Genomic DNA, 21,594 nt, shown 5'->3' on the forward strand with positions numbered 1-21,594 from the left:
TGCTGCTCCATAAATATTAATGTATGATCTAAAACAACCGACAGAAGCTAATTAATCAAACTCAAGGGCTCAAGTCTGATGGTGAAGTGCACTGTGGTAAAGTAAAGTGAACCTAAAATTAATGTGACCTGAAAAGCAAAAGACAATTAACTTCTCCACTTAGTAATTTATTTTACGAAGCGAGCAGCTTGTGGAAAAGACAGATACGTCATCTGAATACATCTGAATAAGACAAATCACATTTGGAACAATCAGTGCCGAGATGATCACAACTGTGCTAATTATCCTTGGTCACTGTTGTAACAAACAGGTTATTGTAGCTCTTCTTGCATTTAGTTTAAGATGTACACTAGTAAAAAATAGTGTGAAAACTTATCAGCACACTGCAGTAATGCAGTGATCCAAGCAGATCATGTTTAATTCACAGAAGCAGTTTTTTTTTTACATACAACATTGTTTCATTGTCAAAAACTATTTGATTTAGTGAGTTAAGTGTAGTCTCATTCACTTGTAGATTTCTGTTGCTTTGTGTTTAGTATTTAAATTAAAGTATTAGAAAGTTGACAAATAAAAAAGCTTTCAGCCCCCTTAGATCACTTGGATATTAGCAGCTAATTGATCTGAGGATGTTATCCAGCTGTTTCCTCAAAGAGGGATAAGAGGTTAGGGTACTTCTTCAGCAACAAGGAAATACAGGATAGTTTTTCAAGCACAGGAACTGAACAGTTCCACAGGGTTTTGCTTAGTTTTCTTGCCCAGTTCCTGAAAAAGCTTTAATGTTGATGTCTTTTTCCCACTGACTTGTGTCGCAATCAGAAACACAAACAGAAACACCATTGTGTTTGTTAACGCTGAACAAGTTGACAACTCCTCCTTTCTGCTGCCAACCTTAATCTCAGGTATCTCAGTCACTAAGTTGATTGTTGTAGCTGGGTGTGTGGAGTTTCCTTCTACCATCGTCTCGTCATGTTTTTATGAGTCACTTTCAGCACATACAGATGAGGGATAAAGCACATCAGCACACAATTGCCAGTGAAACCTTCTTATAAACTGGGAAGAATCAAAGTGGATCTTTCACCACCACGATCAAACAGATGGTAGATTTGTGTGAAAAATTCCCAAAGAGTCTGGAATCATGAAACACTGAGAGTGTATAATAAACATTTATATTTATTTATATTGTTGATCTTTCTTTGGTTTATCATTACTGGCTGTTGTGGTGTATCTCGGATACTTCATGTGTATGAAAAGAAATATGTTTAGCACATCAGACCTCAAAATGAAGAGAATAAACAAGTGGAAATTATTTCATCTCATGGTGGCGAAATCCTTAGCTGCGAAATAATCTTGAAAGCAGTGTCATTCCTTCCGAAAACAATCATATTGCGTCAGTGTGAAGTTTCTCTGCTCATCTCCCATTTTGACTCTAGGCAGCGCCACATGAGCCTGCTTTGTAACCATGGAGACCATGCACACCTGCATGGGCATGACTACTAAAAAATACAAAACACAAAGATGAGAGAAATTTACATCTAACCCTCTAAATACGGAAGAAAAGGCGATGAGGAATCCAAAACAGAATTACAGCTAACATCATTTCCAGTCAGCCACAGTCTCTCACATGACTAATTTACCTTAATGGCAGCCACTCCTTTTAGCACTTCTGCAGAAACACTAAATGCATTATTAAAATAAGCAGGCATAACAATTAATTGATCTTTCTGTTTATAAAGAGATCAATATAATGCCTTAAATACAGCAGTAAAACTGGGCTATCACTAAGTGGCACATTAAAATGTTTGCATTTGCGTACTTTAATCCCATCTTGTAAAATCAGACAAACTGCCCAATTTCTGTTGAGATGTGTGCAGGGGGGGTTATGTCAGTTCTTTGGGGGTGATGGGGGTAGTGGTGTAAATCATATTTTAGATCCCTGATGGAGGAATGTTTTCTAGAAACTTCTTGAACTCCCTTCATTCTCCTCCTATCAAAAGGGCAAAGGTCATGCACAAACTCTAACTTGCCCTCCTGTACAACTACAACAACATATGCTGATGCGGCCTAAATACCGCTGTCATGGAGTACCACTCGAACAGCTTCATAAAGGCATGAAAACTACCACCGCCATTTCAGGATTAACACAAACACTCTCCCAAAGAACAGAAGGATCGTCCCACAGTGACATAAAGACAGAAAAAAAAACTATTTCTTTTCAAGAGCTTGCTGTTATTATTTAACAGCAAATGTCCGTGCACAGTTGAGGGCTTAATGTACGAGCAGCACGAGGAGAATGAGCCAGCAACTGTATTCTGAAACCCAAAGAAAGTAGTTTGTGGATGTCTTTATGTTTTGAACTCTGTTCAACTGGGAAAGAATTTCTGGCAAATAAAATCTAATAACCTCTGAGTTAGTCAAGGCTTTCGACTAAGGTCAAGTTAAGACTTCTGAAAAACATTCAGAAGCTCAGACTTAAGAAACATCTTTTAAAGAGTTATTAGCTACTAACAAGACCAAAACCTGCAGTTTATTCTCACTGTTTGGAGGTCAGACAGCTCTAATGAAGAGATGGAAGTTGTTGAATGTACTGTTCTAATGTTCTAATGTACTGAACAGGAATGTCGTAAATATGGAGTGTAATGTTTTAAAGGCATTGAGTTATGGCTGGTCCAAAAATCATTCACTTTTCCAACAGCTGCTTTTCTTTTCCTAGATACTGCTTTTTCAGAGCTGACACAAGATAAAGTGTCTAGGCGGTGCAGTGGCTCTGTGGCTAAGGATCTGCGCATGTGGCTGGAAGGTTGCCGGTTCGTATCCCGCGGCCAGCAGAGGAATCCTACTCCGTTGGGCCCCTGAGCAAGGCCCTTAACCCCAACTGCTCCAGGGGTGCCGTATAAATGCCTGACCCTGCGCTCTGACCCCAGGCTTCTCTCCCTGTCTGTGTGTCTCATGGAGAGCAGGTTGGAGTATGTGAAAAAAGACAAATTTCTAATGCAAGAAATTGTATATGGCCAATAAAGTGATCTTATCTTAAAGTAATAATAATTGTCTTGAGGCAGACAAGACCGCTCATGGCAAGAAAACATTGTTGTTATGTGTGTAAAATTAGTGAAGAGCTCACAGCAAGCTCTGTGACCCTATCCATTTGTTACATGTCAATACAGACACACATCAAATGCGTAAAGAACGCAGAGCAATTTGTGTGACCTTGACACTCAGCCAGAGGCTGCTCTCTGTGTTAATTGAATTTGGTTAAAACCTCATTTAGATGAATGAGCCAGCCATCTCCCGGATGGAAAAGGTGAACTAACACCTTTTATCTAACACCAGCTTAGGTTTCATTTAAAAACGGCTTTGTAAATAGAAACCAAATAAAACCGAAGAAGGATTTGTTACACTGGAATAGCATCAGACCATGTCCAGTGATGAGTTGAGCAATTTGACAGTTTCTTGACTATTTCTTTGTGGAGAAAAAGTAGGTGTTGTCTTCACATGACAGTGTGTGCAGTGTGTGAAACCAGCTCCTAAAGCTGTTGCTTGGAACAATTAAATGCTTCTTCTGTGACCACACAGCTGCTTATCAGAATTCCCAGGTTTTTCGAAGAAATCGAAGACTTGTGCAAATGCTCGAAATATTTTCTGAAACCAGACTGTCCAATATGTATTCCGGTAAAATAATTATGCTGAACCTCTGGTAACTTTATTAATGTTCACACCATTAAGATAGAATTACATTTTTGGTCTACGTTCAATGAACTGCAAAACTCCTAACTGTCTTCACTTGAACCTTACAGACCCATACTATATTATTCCTTCCAATTTCTTTTCATACATTTTCATAGCTGTGTTCAAGGATGTTGAACGTTAAGAACTTAATTACGACTGCACAGGGTAAAAATTGTGCAAATTCAAGCAATTGTGGTTTTACCAGCATTTCACTTTCCAAAATAAAAGAAAATCTGCTATTTGAATTCTGAAAGCAGTCAGGCACAGTATCAACCCCATAACTGATGTGATGTTCTGTATTAGATGTTCATCATTTTGGTCACAACTGTGTTTCAGGAATCCACCTGTTTGATCTTATTAAGGTCAATGAAATCGCGAGTTGCCAAGGTAACACTGTCAAGAAAGAAGGAAGTTTCCAAGTGTGGTAAAAACGCAGTATTTCCTCATGTTAGCACACAAAGACAGAACATGCTGAGTAGAACATGACATTGTGCAATTATATAAGAATGTATTACATAAACTTAATCATTAGGGAGAAAAATACTAAATTACAAAGACAGACAATAAGAAATCTCCACCCTGCCTTGGGGACTGCATTAGCCAAACCCACTCAACTATTTAACACATACTGGATTTTAATACGCGACATAAACCCCAGGGCGCGGAGACTGAACCAGAGGGTGTAGACCCAGTGTTCTAAGAACACAACAATTTCTACATCAAACTTTGGTGGGAAGATTTTACACAGTTGACATCCATACTTATAAAAGGCTTGCTCTTACTATAGGTTTACCCCCTTGTTATGTATTCAAACAAGGACAAACCAGTTAACTGTCCTGAAATTACAATTAAATGTTTAGGCTGCATATAGTTTATAATAGGGATAACTACAATATACTGTAGAATGTTTCTTGGGAAGAAATTATTTGTATTTTAAGCCTTTGCGAACACAAGTGTTGAATAATGTAATATATACCTAAAAACATTGCTCTCTCACTTAAGTGTCAATAGGCATCTCCTTGTGATTATTATACAAACCCACGTTTTTATGCAGTAGATTTGAATCTTAACATTTTACTATAGCTGAACAAACAAAACTGATAATGGTTTAAATCGAAGTATTCATTATTATTCCCTGACACGCATGGGGGAAGAAAACGACATCAAACTGCTTTTGTTATTTTAAGATTTCCCTAAATGCAAAACTCAGAATGGTTGTTTTTATTGTATATATTCTTTTACATTTTCTCTTTGGGATTCACTTTTCTGACTCTCGCGTAACGTAGAATAAATTAACCCATTTACGAAAAAGAACAGCTTTGCTTTATCTTTCCTGGCTTTTGATCCCTGGAACATCACACAGCGACGCCCACATTCCTGCCACTGCAGTTAGTGAGCTGGAGAAGAGCAGCTGCTGGCAATTCTGAGCCTCAGCTCAGCAGTTCCCGAGAACACTGCTGCTAGAAAGATCCTTCTGTTGCTGAGCGTGTGGTAAATAAGGAGAAAGAAATGGGATGCACCAGGAACAAGCGTATTCTGTCTTCTTGACTATGACAAACAAAGTACAGTATCAGTGCCAAAGAAGATCTGCATAAACCATTAACTGTAAATAAACAGCAGCTTTTCTTTTAGGGGCTTTTGTGTTCTGAGAAAGGGTGAATTGTACTGTACCTTCTTCCCTTTCTCGCAGCATATCCCACAATGCCTTGCAAAATACCCTCAACCTTAACACAGGCAAATGTGATTCAGTTGCTCTCTGTTCTGCTTCAAAGGGTAGAATTCTAACTACAGTATGAATGCCGACTTTGGGGAACAAAATGTTCCGCATTTCTTCCACCACAAGACAAGAACTGAGGTTCATCGGTGGGGGAAAAAAGACAATTCACAACCTAATGGTTAAAATACCCTGGCACGAATCACCAGTACACAAAACAGACAGGGGGTCAGTTCTTTTTTCTTTTTTTTTTGGAGGCACAAACACAAAAGAAAAGTAAGGCATTGCGTGGCAGTGTGGAGGAGTGTTTAGGGCTCTGGACCCCAACTGGAAGGTTATAGGCTCAAATTCCAAGTGGGGAAAGTGATACTTCACCCTTGAGTAGGGTCCTTACAAAGGGCTTCAGGAGTCTCGAACAAGGGAAACAGCCGTATGGTTGAAGCTCTTTCACGAAACAGCAGGATGAGATCGTCAGATACTTGAGCTAAAGAACTCCAGATGAGCTAGAAAGGCCAAAAGGCATCCTACCATTTGTAAATGCTCTCATGTTCCTATATTGGCCTCTGGGGCCTAAAGTCAAACGCTGGGTGCGAATTACGAAAGATAAAAAGTACAAATGTACATCTTGTTTCTCCACAAGTTTCCAGCAGCATGGTGCTGTACATCGAGCCAAGGAATCATGGGGGAGTGATGACTGCTTTAATGAGGAGGTGTGTAACGCAGAGAGACATGCTTCTCAGCAGTCTCTTTCAATTGTTAAGGCGAGGAAGACAGGGGCTCGTTGGGCACTCGTTACACTTCCTCTGAGCTTTTGATGGTAATGAGATTGTACCATTACGCACGCATCATGCCAATCACAACGGCGTTAGAGAGCTCACAAGATGCCCCAGTGTTACTCTCTTTGGGCAAAGTGTGTGCTGTTGCAATGGAAAGATTTTCTACACATCTCAGGAAAGTGATTACCGAAATTCATAAGTGTACAGTACCTGAGACCATGGTCATGCCAAGTCATGCCGCTTACAGACAGGAAAGCAAACAGGGGAATCGTGAACACAGCAATAAACTCACTGAAGCCAGGAGATAACTGATTTTAGAGTTTGTCCGGGTGAAGAAAGTATTTAGGAATTCTAGGGCCGGTGTAGAAGTTGTCCTTCATGGCTCAGTTTCCAGCTCATTGAACCTGAATCAGCCCATTGACTTTAACAATTTGAGTAATCTTTTCCTATGCTCCCAATATTATTCATGTTCAGCTAGTACTGAAAAAATGTCCACGACACTATCACAAGCTGAAGCCCCGCCATTCTTCACTACTAACTCAAAGCTAATTCCAACTGTCCTGAAGAGATTCCGTGTCAGTGCACATAGGATAAAGACATCACTTGCTCAGAAAAATATTCGCCAGTCATGGCTGAAAAAGCCATCTGACTAGGACAACTCCAAAGACTAGCTTGATGTTAATTTTTATATATGTTATAGAAACACAGTCATTAATTACCTGAAACTGGGCTTCTGCTCACCAGAATCTGATTCTCAAAAGATTCTTTAAATATATGGAGATAATTGTTTTACTTGAAAGAGCTCATGGTTTCAGGTTTAGAGTATGATTCAATCATACTGCACATACTTTTTAAATCTGACTCAAAACATTCTGAAAGACTTAACATTTTCACCGTTAACTTTTGATCAGGCAATACAAAGAAATGAACCCACTTGTGTGTGGTGTAGAAAGAGAGACTTGGAGATCCTACACACTACTACACAGGCCTGCTCATAGTCGGCTAGTGACTTGCTCCACACTTGAACCTGCAACATCTGGACCGCAGAGCTCCACCTGCACTTGGGCAACCTTGCTTGCCAGCTGAGCCACTTGGAAAACCTCATCTGTCTCTCCGCTGCCAACAGCAGATGATGTAGGAAATATTCAAATCGGCAAAAAGGCAAAGAACTCACAGAGCACAGCATAAGGAAACATCTGGTAGTGGTGCAGCGGTGATGGGGAGGAACGCAGGCGACAACACCACTATCAACAAAACCCCTACGCAAACAGCATTTCGTCAGCTGTTTTCAACTGACACTGCACATCAGGCTCTCTTTTCTATCTCATCGGCAATTGAGTTTGAGCTTGGAGTTTACATCTCCACTGGGGTACAATTCCCCAGAATGTACAAGAACAAAAGTTCAAATTGGAATATAATCTTTTTTTTAAAAAGGTTCATCGCTCGTTGTAAAAACTGCTTCCGAGGGTACAGCAGCTGCTTTCAGAAACCTGACCATAGAGAATAACACTCCTCCTGTCCCTCCATCATAACGATACACATGAAGATTCGGCCTGCGCCATTCAGCACTTGCCACTAAGAACAAAATGATTAGGAGCTCCTGAAGGTTTGAAAACGGCAGGATGGGAAATATAGAAGAACGCACGTGCTAAATGACTCCAACACAGATCCCAGTATTTTGTTCAACAGCCAGTCATGGCCCAAAGTAACATGGCTGTTTCTCACCAGAATGAGGACAGTAATTATTACAAGAACTGCAGTACGACTGTGGTACGAGTACGAGCATGTATCAGTGAGCTAATACAACCCCAGAAAAAAAGCTGCCGTCGGCCCTCGTGGCCAGCTCATATCCGAGACGAAAGACTCATGGACCACACCCTCCACTTGCCTTCCTTATACCACCAGTGACAAAACAGTTTAACTGAGTCACCTGCACATGAAAACAGATTTTGTTGATAAGACTGTTTATTCCGATTTTTGTAAGGCTCATGAAATAAATCCGTAAATAAACACCACATGCCTTTTGCGCAAAAATATAACTTTTTAATATGGTTTGCAACTAGAAACTCCCAGTCCGACTTATTTGTGGGTGATATGTTCCTCAACTGCTATCATGAACTGCTATCAGAATATCTGAGTAGAATTAATTCAGTTATCTCAAGAAAAAAAATCCTATTATTGCAATTAGTGTGATATGTATATTGAAGACAGAAGGAGCAAAGCTTATGAAAAACCTTGTTTCCTCAAACAAGTGATCTAATTAAAACCAGAACCATAAAGAAACTGAATATGTGACACACACGGTTAGTAAGCTTCTTAATCAATGTCCTCTGTTGACAACAAGGAAATCATTCGGGACAGAAATATATCATTAGAAGACAGTCCTGTTCGGTTAGTAATCATCCCCACCAATATCAAGTCCTTGAATTAAATTTCCCCAGAACAATGAGGAGTAAACAGTAGCTTTGATTTCCCTGCTGATTTTGATTAAATCAAGGATTTAGGTCAAATGCAGTTCAGCATGCAGATCCGATCCCCATCACAGAAGTGCTCTGGAGAATGGGGAGAGAAGAAAACAGCCCTGCTGTATTGATCAGCAGAAACAAAGCTGTCAGCGAGAGTGTCGAAGAGATGCCCATCTCTGCCAAGATGTGCTCTGCGAAAGATCTGGAGATACAAACTTACTCACTAACTACTGCACTGCCAGAAGGAAAGACCAAAACACAGCCAGCCAAACTTGCTTCTAGAATTCATAGCTTTTGATCAGAAAGTCAACGGCTGCTAAAAGGGCCACATTAACCAAGCAGATTAGACTGACAGAAGCACCTGACCTACAACAGTGGGAGATGTATACTAACATGTTCTAACATAACATATTCTACATACTCTACTGGGTTGATGTGAATGTGAGATGATATAGTAGTGAAGCCTATAATGGGTGCATGTACAGTACAGTATAAACTTACACTTAAACTTGCAGGGTTTCACAGTCTGTAAAGAATTAATGATGATTGCATACTAGGTAATGTGGTTCTGGGCAAGCAGGTATGTTTTACAAGCTGTATTGTAATGCCAGATACAATGGAGAATACTTTATCTAATAATGTTTTGCTTATTCCCAGAAACACTGTGTCTCAGATTTCAAATGTTCTCCATTTAAACCTATCAACAGATATCTAAACCAATGGACCAAAGGCAAATCTCATCATTAAAATTTAGTTAAAGCAACAGGAAATTCTTACAAGATCAAGATACCCCAAACGATCAGGGTCTTGTGTGATGTGGATCTGTAACGGACAATTAAGCACAACTAAGGAGTTTCAACCCAACATACATTCTGTACAGCCTTCACAAATAATATCAAGGAAAGGAGTACTTAAGAAGACACATTACCTGCTTCACTGAGCACTATTACCTTTCACAACACTCTACTGTCTAACTACTGTATTGTATTTCCAAGAAGTGTACCAAAACAAACATTTGTGAGAATTTACATAATTACTTAGCACAATAAAGTAAAAACAATTCCAATGAACAATGAAATAATGAATACAACATTAAAAGTTTTACAGTAAACTGGTGTTGAGTGCAGTGGGTTACCATAGTAATATATATCTGCTGGAACACCCCGTTCCAATCTGTATAGCACAAAGTAAATAGTGCACACTGTGAGACGATATGTACAGAAAATTGTCTGATACTATAAAAAGCATCAACTGGGATTACCAGGATAGTGTAGGTGGAGGAATGAAAAGTGGAAATCTTAGATCTGAAACTAGATATTTACTGTAGAACGGAAGTCAAAACAGGCTTTACATAAAACAAATTGGGTAGGCCTCACCAAAAAATACTGACATATTTTAGTGTTGGTAAGAGGACCACTAAAAAAGGGAATAAAATTACTAAAAGACATTTATAACAATAAATAGAAGAGTCAAAACAGATGGACGTACAAGGGCCATGAAGCATTAGCAAAGGACATAAACAGAACTGCGAAAACTGGAAAGTGCTTCTGGAGGAGACTGCCCACAAACAACACAAGCTGGGAGCAGGCCGATTCGGTCAGCTTCAAAGTTGCAATAACCAAAAAAACGTTTTTAAAAATGCATAAAGCGTAATAAAGCGATTTTTGGAAAGCAGGCAGCACAAGTATTGAAGACAAAAGCCTTACTTCCATTTAGCTTGACAGTTCCCTGTCATGTTATTTCACCAGGGCTCCTACTCTGTCTCAGTCCATCTAAGCGAGGCCAGAGTAATTCAGTTCAGTGACACCGTTTTAAACATGTATAAAAAACCCAAGACAACATGACATTTATGGGGAAACGCCAAGAGAGGAAAAACACCAGCAGAGTTAACTTGACATCATGTTTTGCAAAGCGTGAAAGGGCAAGAATCTCTTCCAGCCTGAGGACAATCTGTATTCTACTCGTTGCAACTTGCCTTTGATTAAGTGCCAGATCTGCAGCTACAGCTGAACTCCTATCTTGAACCAAAGTACTCTTCTCCACAAACACAACACTTTGCAAAAAAGCCCTATGAAAAACAGGGTGTGAACGCAGGCCTTGTCTTTAATACATACAGCGCCGAGAAAAAAAAAGTTTGCAAATCCCCAGTTCACGGGAATTACAATTCATACCGTGAAACTTAACGTTATATTAAAAATGGTAATCCTTTAAATTAACCAAAAGGGTTAATATTTACAAACTCAAGGTTTTAGCTGCAATGACATGTGAAGTAAGGGGGACAACCAACTTTTATGGTCTGTTTACCATTACACCTATGTATACAGTACTTTTTCTTAACAATGTTTTTGTTATTTTTTTATCTGTCTTTGTCTTTGTCTTCTGTTGTATTTTGTACCACTTGCTCCTTAAACTGGTCTCCTGGGATGAATAAAGTACTTTGAAGTTAATTTCATGAAGATCTAATTACTTTTCAGGTCTAGAATATACAAGAACACGGATCAGCCGAGGACTGCACAAGTTTATTCGTGGCACTGCACTTTGTATGTTTAGGAAATCCTAAACAAATAAAGTTACCCACCTATGATTTTCATTGTCCTACTAAATGAACAGCATCCTTCCAATAACTTTGGTTTAAAGCAGTAAAGACAAGATTTCTTTGTGAACAGATATTGGACTTTGCAGAAGATGCTGTAGGGCAAAAGGCCTTAAAAATGTCCATACGATGGTGCTCTAACGTGCTGAAGCTAAACATTTAAATACCGGACACCATGTTTTCATGATTTATGACCATGTCCTTGCTATGTCTGATACAGTCATTATAGAACCACCTTTCTAACATAGGCTGTGCTTGTCCACGTGATGTTTGATGGTGGTATTCCAAACTGCTGGAAGAAAATAGAGGTAAATGGAAAATTCAACATGATCACTGTCCTTCAGAAGATTGGCCAAGAATAATTCACAGACAGGTTTAGAGAACAGCCCATGAATTTGCTGGAATTTTAACCCAAAGGCTATTACATTTAACAGAGATTCTGATTCAAAACATTCCTCTTTAGTCCACAAATGCACTTCTGAAGAGGCATGTCTCTTAAGCATCTTGAAAGCAAATCCTTTTCTGTTGTTTGCTGTTATATGGACAACAATTCCTTTCAAACTAAGACAGCCTTCTTAGTCGCTTATTTCTATAATACAGCACCAATTCACCCCCATACCACAGCGTATTACACTATTTTGCATGAACCTGCTCTGGGGATGTGAGCAGTTTCTGTTTAGGTTTGTATGAGGTGATTATACTAAATCGCACAAATTGAACAATATGTTTTTACTGCTTTGTTTAATTAAGTCTCCCTCGATTTTCTTATCCTCTAGATATTGAAAACAAAAGGAGAAGAACAGTCGAAAAGACAGAAAAGAAAGGAAGTTTGTGTACCCACCGTACAAACTATACTAAACAGTTTTCCACTTGAACATACATGCTTCTAACTCTACAGGCAGCAAAAAAAAAATCTAAGACAAGACAAGTAATTACAGTTAAAAGGCACCAAACCTGATGGCGTAATGTTTCAAAACAAAATTTCTGATTTTGAGATTCTCTTACAAACATAGTAAAATGAAACTGCCAGCTACTTACAGTATATATATATATTCATATCCCTCAATTCAAAATCAGCAGTTAGTCGACTGTGCTCACTTCTCCAATCTTTGCATAAACACAGGATGGGTGCTTTAAGCGAACACCTTGCTCTGTAACATGGACTTTCAGAGCCATCTGCTGTTTTTTACACTACAAGTCCTACCCCAGAGTTATCACTGAATGCAGGAGGGGTGGGACTCTAGCAGTAACACACAAGAAAGCTTCACACGGCCTGCAGACCGTTAGGGGTTGCTGATGCACAGCTTGACCAAACACAGGCCACCCTGCTCTCTACCAGTCAAGCGTTCCTGCATGGGGAATCCTGGTCACGTAGCTGCGACAGGAACAGGCTCTAAGGACCATAGGCCTCTTCCGATGCTACAAGAGAGCGCTTCTACTGGCTGAAGAGCTCTCAAGTGCTCAGATTTATACCTGATGTAGAAAATCCAAAGCACACTTGATGGTTTTAGAATAATTTCTGTTTAATCTCCAGAATTTTCATTCCACCTCCATGAGAGGGTATTTTTCATCCATTCCGGCTAATAATACGGTGAATAAAGTAAATCAAGTCAATATGCCAATGACAATAAGAGAAGATCAAAATCTATAGGTGTATTTGTTGGAAGCCCAATTTACCATGTGTTATCACATGGCTTTCTGAAACTGCGCCAAAAAGACAGCTTTGTAGACTATTTTAAGAAGCCTTTTAAGATATTATATCTGCAAAGCCTTCAAAGAACATATATAGTTTCCAAGGTAACAGCAGAGAACACATTACGATGACAAGGAGTCAACCCACCATTTCTAATGCCCTTGGCTCCCTGCCCGAACTCCGGACATTCATTGCAACAGTGCAGTTTAAACAGGCGCTGTGTCTACTGCAAGGTCAATTATGAGCCAGTTACAGGCATTCTTCCTGGACAAACATTTAGTCTGACATTGCATAGGCTATTTTAGAAGCTCCATCAATCACCAAACATACTACAGGACGTAAGTGCACAATAATTGACCAAATTAATCTCCTAGACGAATAGGCTGTGTTCATTAAGACACCCACCACTCACACCACACCTTTTATTTTCTGGGAAATTAAAACTTATTTTTACAATGTAATGCTTCAACTTAAATATGTCCTAGCATAGGCTTACAGTGAAATTTTCAAGCAAACTAACATAACCGCCAATGATAAAGAATGAAATGCTAATGAAAATGCAGATTCTCAAATGCTACTTCCAATCTGTCTAAGCTCATAACTGTTCCACTTCAGCCATCACAAAGAGATTCATCAAGAGTTCTCCCATTCTCTTTCCACTGTGAAAAAAGCAGATGTTGCATATATGTAAACATACTGAGATGGACTTCAGTCAGTTGTTGATGTCAGCAAAGTAAGACTTACACAATACTCTTCTTAAAGGCCCATCTGACCTTTTTTAGAAAGTGCCAGTCGTTTTCTGCTACAATATTTTTATTGGAGGTCATTGACTTTACAGACTGCTGAACTCATGTCCTGGGAGAAAACAAGAATGCTGAGTAATTCTGAGGAAACAGCGCTGCCAAAACGGGATATTTGTGTTCTTCATTGTAGGTTGAAAACAGACTCATTTTTTAACTCTAGAAACCTTCACGAGGGTCATAGCTGATACTTTGTACACCCTGCTTATCTTTGGGGCACTTTGTTGTTTAGGAAACAATAATATGATCACAAGACATTAATCCCACAAGTCAATGAACCTGATGTTTCCATTTCAAACCTGCACTCAGTTTAAGCATGAAAAACTTCACGGTAAGCGAAAACCTAAATAAATCGAAAAACAAATCATTTGAAGAGATGTAACATAGAATAACAGTTCAAACGTTCTGCCTTGAATGTGCCTAATTACATTAGTTCTATGGTGCAAGAGACATTAATTTAAGACAGGAACTCTCATACTCTGGATGGAGAATAAACTCTGCCAGAATAGGTAAAAACATACCTCAGCAACTGGAAAGTAGTTGATCTGTAATTGTAGTTAAATATTTTTCATAATTCCTAGATTTTTGTCATCACCGCAGAGTTACAAAATCTAGAGGACTGTAAGCTGTGTTACTGAGATTTGATTTATTTCCTAAACTACTAAACTACTAAACTGTAAGAGGCTGGGGATCAGCAGCGACACCAAATTAAAATGTTGGCCAGATGCCCAAGTGCTGCTGCCGAACGGGGGACCCAGAGAGACACCCACAGTGATGGGGGAAGAGGGAGGGTGCTGGTATGACATCGATTTACTCTCCTGCTCTGACAGGGTGACACAACAGAACCTTTCCAGCACTGAGCAGACACGATTACAAGGGGGCCCGAGCACAAGTATCCAAAATCCTCAAGAGCACGGGCAAAACGAACCCAGAGGACTTCTTCAGAATGAACGGCAAAACACGGAGCAGAGCGCACGAGCGGACACACGGTGGAAGTGCTTTAAAAGCGAGAACAGGAGGCTCTTCTTCACCAACAGGGTCGGGACGGTGTGGAACAAGCTAGCCAGGTGTGGCTGAAGCCGATAATCTCTCTTCTTTCAAGACACGGCTGGATGAGATCCTTAACCAAACGGGCTAGATCTTTCGAGTGCCCGTTCGTGACTCTATGATGTCACTTTTTAATCCTTCCTTTCCTCCAAAAAATTCATGTTGAGACAATGAACAAGAAAGGCTACCAAGTGGAAATAAGTAGGCAGTTTAGAATGAAATTATAAAATGTATTCCCCTTATCCATGTCTTACTATTAATCCTAAAAGTTTTAAGTATTATTAAAACCAGCTCTGTTTCAGCCTCAACCATATGTGCATGAATCACGGTTGAACATGGGATGGCTTGACCAGGCGCATAAAAAACAGAGGTTACTGTGAAGCTGTGAAGGAGAAAATGAACAGACGGAATGTGCTTCTCTGAAAAGGACACAGCTGAAGTCCCGTTAGCACTTCATTTTATGACAACAATTTATGTATTCGACTGTTGACACTGACAGGAGGAATGATCAATTACCACATCTGGCGAGTCAGTACCGCAGTTTAGAGAATAAGAGGTACTTACTCATTACATACAAGGAAAGCGTGATCCCTGCTAGACAAAATCCTTCAAAGAACCTCAGCGAGCTAAACATCGGCACATCCACAGAGAAAGCCACCGTGAGGCCGAATATCAGCATGAATACCACTGATGTAATTAGAACCAGATGCCGCCCAAACCTGAAAGACAAAATGGCAGATAATTAGAGTATTTACCATACTGATGCCTTGTGGAATTTGCAATGTTTTGGCCCACTTTCACCTTGCCTGAAGGCACTGAGTTTCCCCTTCAGCAGTGCCACAGGGGCCCCTCATCATAGCCTGCCTGATGCAGAGCTTCTGCCCAGCCACGAGCCCAGAGGCTCCGGCTGCCCAGACCCATCCCTGGACAGGACACGAGGCCACTGTGAGGCAGGCACACGCAGGGACAAACCCAGAGACAATCAGCTTGTCCAGCAAGAGGTGGGAGGAAACCAGAACATTTGGAGAAAACCCACAGACAAGTACAACATTAAGACGCCACACGGAGGACGCTCCAGTCTCGAATCGAACCCAGGACCCAAGTGCTGTGAGGCCAAAGTGCTAACCAGTATGCCGCTGTGCCACCTAGAATGGCCATAAAACCCGACTGGTGTAAAAAAAATCCATATGTATACTCTTAATCTCTTCTTTATTTACGTAACCTGAAGCTCACACAACTGAGACAACACCAGTTTCGGAAATTGGCACAGTGTACACCAAAAGTTAGAAAAATTAAGCATAAAGTTAAGTAAACATGGTAACAACTGTAAATGGTTATGTTAGCTTGTTAATAATCTGGCTAAAGTTCATTATAAAAGCATATCAACACTGCACTTAAATGTTAGCTGTCGCAATAAAATTAGTAAGAGGAGCCAAATGGCGCCTCTCCTTTGCAACTTTCCTTATGTTCTTAAGCGTGAAACACAGCCACGTCTGGACTGTTTTCATGAGCAGGGCCTGCCAGCAGAAGGCGGAATAAGAAATGCCTCCTATGACCAACAATACACTGGAGCCAAGACAGAAGAGACACATATGCCCCCCCCCCCAAAAAAAAAACCTTTAAGAAATTCAAAAAAAATTACAAAATAGTGGAGGCCATTTGGTCCATCTAATTGATCTAAGAATCTTGTCCAGCTGATTCTTGGAAGAAGTCAGTCCACTTGTGCCCTCCATTTTGTTTTTCACTATCCATTCTAAAGAAATCTGTGGGGTGGAGTTCGTCGATACCTTTGCTCCCCTCGTATTCGTCTGGCTAAAACTGATCAGTTCCTTCAGCGTTCATCTTTCATGTAACTATAAAAGCAAGCGTGTTTACCCTGATTTTTTCACCTGTGCTAACAAGCCCCTGTGGAATGGCATAGAGCAAATGACAACACTTACAAACTACCTGTAAACACTGGTAAAACACGGGAATAAGGAACGGCACTTACCAATCTGCTAGTACTCCCATCACCAAGTATCCAAAAATGGAGCCCACCAGTAGAGAAAATTTGGCAATGTGGACCTTCCAGGCTGATTGGCATACCAAGTCCCACTAAACAAAACCAAAACAAAAGCATTTTAACCATTTTTTTTCCATTAAGACACGAGTGGTTGCGAAGATAACTCTCAGGATTTAGGATTCTTTTGTAGCTGTTTCAGCATCAAGCTTCACTTGGAGATATTACTGCCCGGCAAACTACCTCCAAACCTGAAAGGGGTACATCACGTTAGAGCTACAGGAGCAGCAATACAAGTCTTCTGTGGTTTAGATTACTTGTGTACCGGCGTGCCTGCTGAAGCTGTCTTTCTTAAGGTGGCTAAGGGGATGGAGCCCGGATCTGGGTATCTTCCAGTGTGTGCAGACTGAGCTCTGACCTCCTCTGGACAGTCTCTCACTCCCAGGCACGCCTGTTTCTGCTATCTGTGCGAGTACCACAGTCCCGCTTCATTATTTCTCTGGACAGTCACAGACTCTGACCACAGTTGAAAGCCACCCTCCACCTCCACCTCCCGCTCCACCTCACCCAAAACTCCACGAAAAACAAATACATTAAAATCATATCATAAGGTAAGCAAAAAACCAGAAGAAACAGTTTGGTAAGGCAGTCTTTTTCCTTGTATTACATTATAATGTTGTAGAAAAAATTTAATTGTCAGGGACTCAAGAACAAAAAAAAAACTTTTGGCTTTGTTCATTTTTTAATGCCCTAAAAAGGATTAATTTAGAATTTCTTTTTTTCTTTTTCACCCATTATCAGTGCTGTATTAAGAAGCATTCTTCAGACACTTCCTCTTTCCCTTCAACCCAACACATCACGCGGTTTAATAAGCAAGGAAAGGGAAACAAATCTTTTTGTGACGTTTTATGGCATCTTCTGTGCTCCCAGCTGTCAAAACAATTTATGGCGTTTTATAGCACAATAAAGACCAGAGGGTCTTCACAGCCTTCAAGGCCCCAATCAAGAGAATGTGGAAAGGGTTTTTTTTTAAAGACAAGATTAAGTTAGCAAAGGCACCATCTTGCTCTGGGTCTTTCAGGTTTCATCTAATTTAAAGTAAGGTGAAAGCATCCATAGTTAACCTGAAAAAAGTGCAGTAAATGAATTTAAGTACTTTAAGTACTTTATATAAGTATAATTCTGCCTGTAGGAGAGCCTACATCACGCCCATATAATTCCATGAAATCGGTGCCAGGCTGACTGGAGCACAGGAGCTGAATTTAAACCGAGGTACATTAGCCGCACACACCCACCTAGCACACCTAGGCTGAATCAAGCAGCGCAGTAAAACACCCACAGCCTGACATTTCCAAGAGAAAGACCAGCAACATTACAATCACATCTCGGATGGGGTCCTAGGTGTTTCATTTGCATGTAATTTATCAGCATTGAAAGAATATCATTTTGCTCTCCCCCATATAAATTGTTTCTAAAACCCCATTAATTTCAGACCAAATTGGCAAAATTACGCATTATTCAAAATCCGAATCCCTGACGCACCCTCATAGCTGGTGGCTACCTGCCTTGTAGGAATCAGCACATGCAGGGATTCGCAGCACCTACCCTAATTGTGAACCCCATGCAGCAGGTTTAATTTGAATGGTATAGCTATACACTTTGGTAGATAGCCATACATTTTGGTAGACATCGGTACACTTGGCCCAAGCTGATCCTGTCTGTTGTGTTTAGGGTTCGAGAGAGCATGCGACTCCCTGGCTTGGACTGGACACCAGTCCAACGCAGGGGTTCCTTCCAGCAGTGCTGGTCTCCATTCATACAACTGGGTGAACTATAGCAATTGGATTACAGAGCCTTGTTGGAGGTACAACTGCAGTCTCTGCAGAGGGGACTTGAACCCACAACCTGTCAGTTATGAGACCAGATACTTACCCACACACAGTATGCTGCCACAGCTATACATTAAAGGACTATTATTTATACCAAAGATGAAGAAAAAATTCTGGAGATTAACTCCTGTGTAAACCTGCAGCATCTAAAACTCAAGTTTAGTAGGCTCTGGGAGGATGCAACACAGACACCTACAGTACAATACTTTCATGTTTACTCAGTTGTTCCCTGACAAACACCACATATCGGATAAGGACAATGGACAGACTTTCCTTTTTATGGTAAATGTTTATTGTAGTACATGAAATGAATAAGCAATTTTGTGGCGTCATGAAAAAAAACCATAATGTTTATAGAACTGGGCGTTTACAGCCAAAGACTTAAGAACAAGACTATTGCAACTCAGTATGCAAACAATAAAGTTTGTCCAGGTGTGGCTGAGAGGTATCCGAGCTTACGTAGGATCAGACTCTAACAAAGAAAGGTGCTGTTTCATTCCTGTTTTATAACAGAAGCTCTTTGGTAGTTTTCAGAGAGTGTACAGAAAACTGGGTCTGTATTACTTCTATAAGTGAAGCTTCCATGTCCAACTGCCCCTGTATTCAATTCCCAGGCATGTTAAGAGACACATTCGGATATAGCTGCCCTCTCACACACTTCATTCCTCAAATGTTATGTATTGCATCAATATACACACTCCCCTCCTGAAAATCCAAATATTTGAGAGGGGAATTGCAAAAGAGAAAGGTGGTGAAAATCTCCCTGGAAAGTGAATAGGCTGCAAATGGGCATGTCTAAAGTAAAGCACAGGCCACCTTAAAGGGAATCTGGAGTATTTCTCCCTTCAAACGAAAGCTATAAACAGAAACATGGGCTCATAAAACCTTCCAATTAGAAGAGGACAAAGGACAAAGGACCTGACTTTGAAGGACATGCTGCCCCTTCTTCAGTGTGTCTCTGCACAGTTTAATTAATTAATTATTAATTTTAATTGGCAGATGCTTTTATCCAAAGCAGCCATTTGCACAGCTGGGTACTTTACTGGAGCGATTCGGAGGAAATTCCTCTCTTACACAACAGGAACATCCTACCTAGGATCAGAGGCCACAGCCTTCCAGTTCCGAGTTCTAAGGCCTCAAGCCTGCCGCCTGGGACAGAGGCCTCCAGTCCCAGTCACAGTGACCTCACCGCCTGCTGGGTTTATCTCCGGCTCGCACCTTCCGCCATCTAACTGAGCCCCACACTGAACTAAGAATTCGCTGAAGCGGCGTTTCTGAATTGTTTTCAGCTCTGCAGCTATAAGGGGTTTGAAAATTAACTTCCAAATATGTTAAAACTTGAAAAACCGCAACAGAACCTATTTTAAAGGGCTAACAAATCACATTAGTAGTTCAATGAGGCTGGAATGAAAACCAGCAGACAATGGGGTCACAAAGAGAGGGACTGGGAAGGCCAGCTGTAGACACCACTGGATGAGAATAAAAGAAATCTTACCTTGTAAGTAAGCTAAAAAAACTATATCTCCTACATTTTACCCTAGCTTTCACTTTTCTACATGTGGCATTTTATGACACATACACAATTAATCACATCAAAAGCACCAAAACTAAACATTCACATGTGAAACTGTAGTTTGCATTGGGGATTTGGCATGGAATTCCCTTGTTTTTTATGTTAAACTGAAATCTGTTCAGTAAAGTTAAACTATCTGCAAAATGTCAGTCTGCTTCATGTGCAGAAAGTACAATTTCAGTTCTTGAAAATACTAAATGGAAAAAGATGTGTAGCACATGTAATCCAGCAACATTTGAAAACTTTAAGGGTCTGAATACTTTTGCAAGGCAGTGTATATCTCTTAGGGTTTACTGAACTTGGCTCAATTCTCCTCTCAGTCCTGTTTGTCCTAAACTAAAGACAATTAGCTTCTTTAGCTATTCTGTAAATGACAATTCCCTCAGTCAGGAAATCATTTTTGTAGCTATTCTCTGAAGAATGCATATACTTAACATTTCAAGCCATTACTTTATTACTGATTTATTACTGAACTTGTTTGCACTGCTTTTAATTAATGCTACATAACTACCCTAAATGAGTGTTTCTTTTGAGATTAATTTCCTAATTTGGATTTGGAACTCAAAAAGGTACTCTGTAATTTGCACGAGTCAGCACATTTCTAAAGAGTCTGTTTTAGATTGAATCAAGATCATAAAACAGTAAAAGCTTCTTTGATTCCAGACATAAGCAAAAGCAATTTCCAGATGTAAAAAACAGAAATCTACCGTGATCTTGGAGGAGATTACTATTAATTTATTACTATAAATAGCCACTGCTATTTGTATGTTTGTATAATCCAGCTACTTGGTCTAAATTGATGCAGTACCATTATGTTCAACATAATTTTGGTCCATATTTGATTAAATGATTGTCTAAGACTATATTAAGAATCCAAATATTCAAAGCAACTGAGTTCATATAACTCCTACTCTATCTGCTGCATCTGAAATATGATTAAAATTTCTGTCTTGAATCCCAGCAGTTACTGTTTAATGTGTCAACACCAAAGATGTCATTATATTCAGCACAATGGCTTAGTACTGGCAAAATTTAACACTTCTAAAACAGACTGTTTCTACTTCCACGGCTATAGCCTGTAAAATATTCATCACACATGGTTTTGTGAAACAGTTTGTATATCAAGCCGAAGGAATAATCTCAAATACTCTGTCCACACTCAAATTAAATTATGAGGCATTTTAAAAAATGATGCATCTAACACGCATATAATTTTGACCATTGCACAGTTGATATGCATTATTGTAAACTGCCAATATACTTAAAATGTATGCATAATTTCAATTTTGTATGAACATTTATGGGTCACTAAAGCTATTCCA

General features: G+C 39.9%; 1 protein-coding gene across 1 annotated transcript in view; it reads right to left on the reverse strand.

Moving 5' to 3' along the window:
- The window catches only part of slc22a23b (solute carrier family 22 member 23b), a 57,223-nt gene that overhangs the window by 25,699 nt on the left and 9,930 nt on the right, over positions 1 to 21,594 (reverse strand). The window contains exons 2-3 of the mRNA XM_088918182.1: positions 16,802 to 16,905; positions 15,376 to 15,530 (exon numbers count right to left, since the gene is read on the reverse strand). Of these exons, the coding sequence (XP_088774308.1) occupies positions 15,376 to 15,530; positions 16,802 to 16,905 (259 nt within the window). The remainder of the gene's footprint in view (positions 1 to 15,375; positions 15,531 to 16,801; positions 16,906 to 21,594) is intronic.

The sequence above is a fragment of the Atractosteus spatula genome, chromosome 6, assembly GCF_055471065.1.
Source record: "Atractosteus spatula isolate fAtrSpa1 chromosome 6, fAtrSpa1.hap1, whole genome shotgun sequence".
In the NCBI taxonomy this organism is placed as follows: Eukaryota; Metazoa; Chordata; class Actinopteri; order Semionotiformes; family Lepisosteidae; genus Atractosteus; species Atractosteus spatula.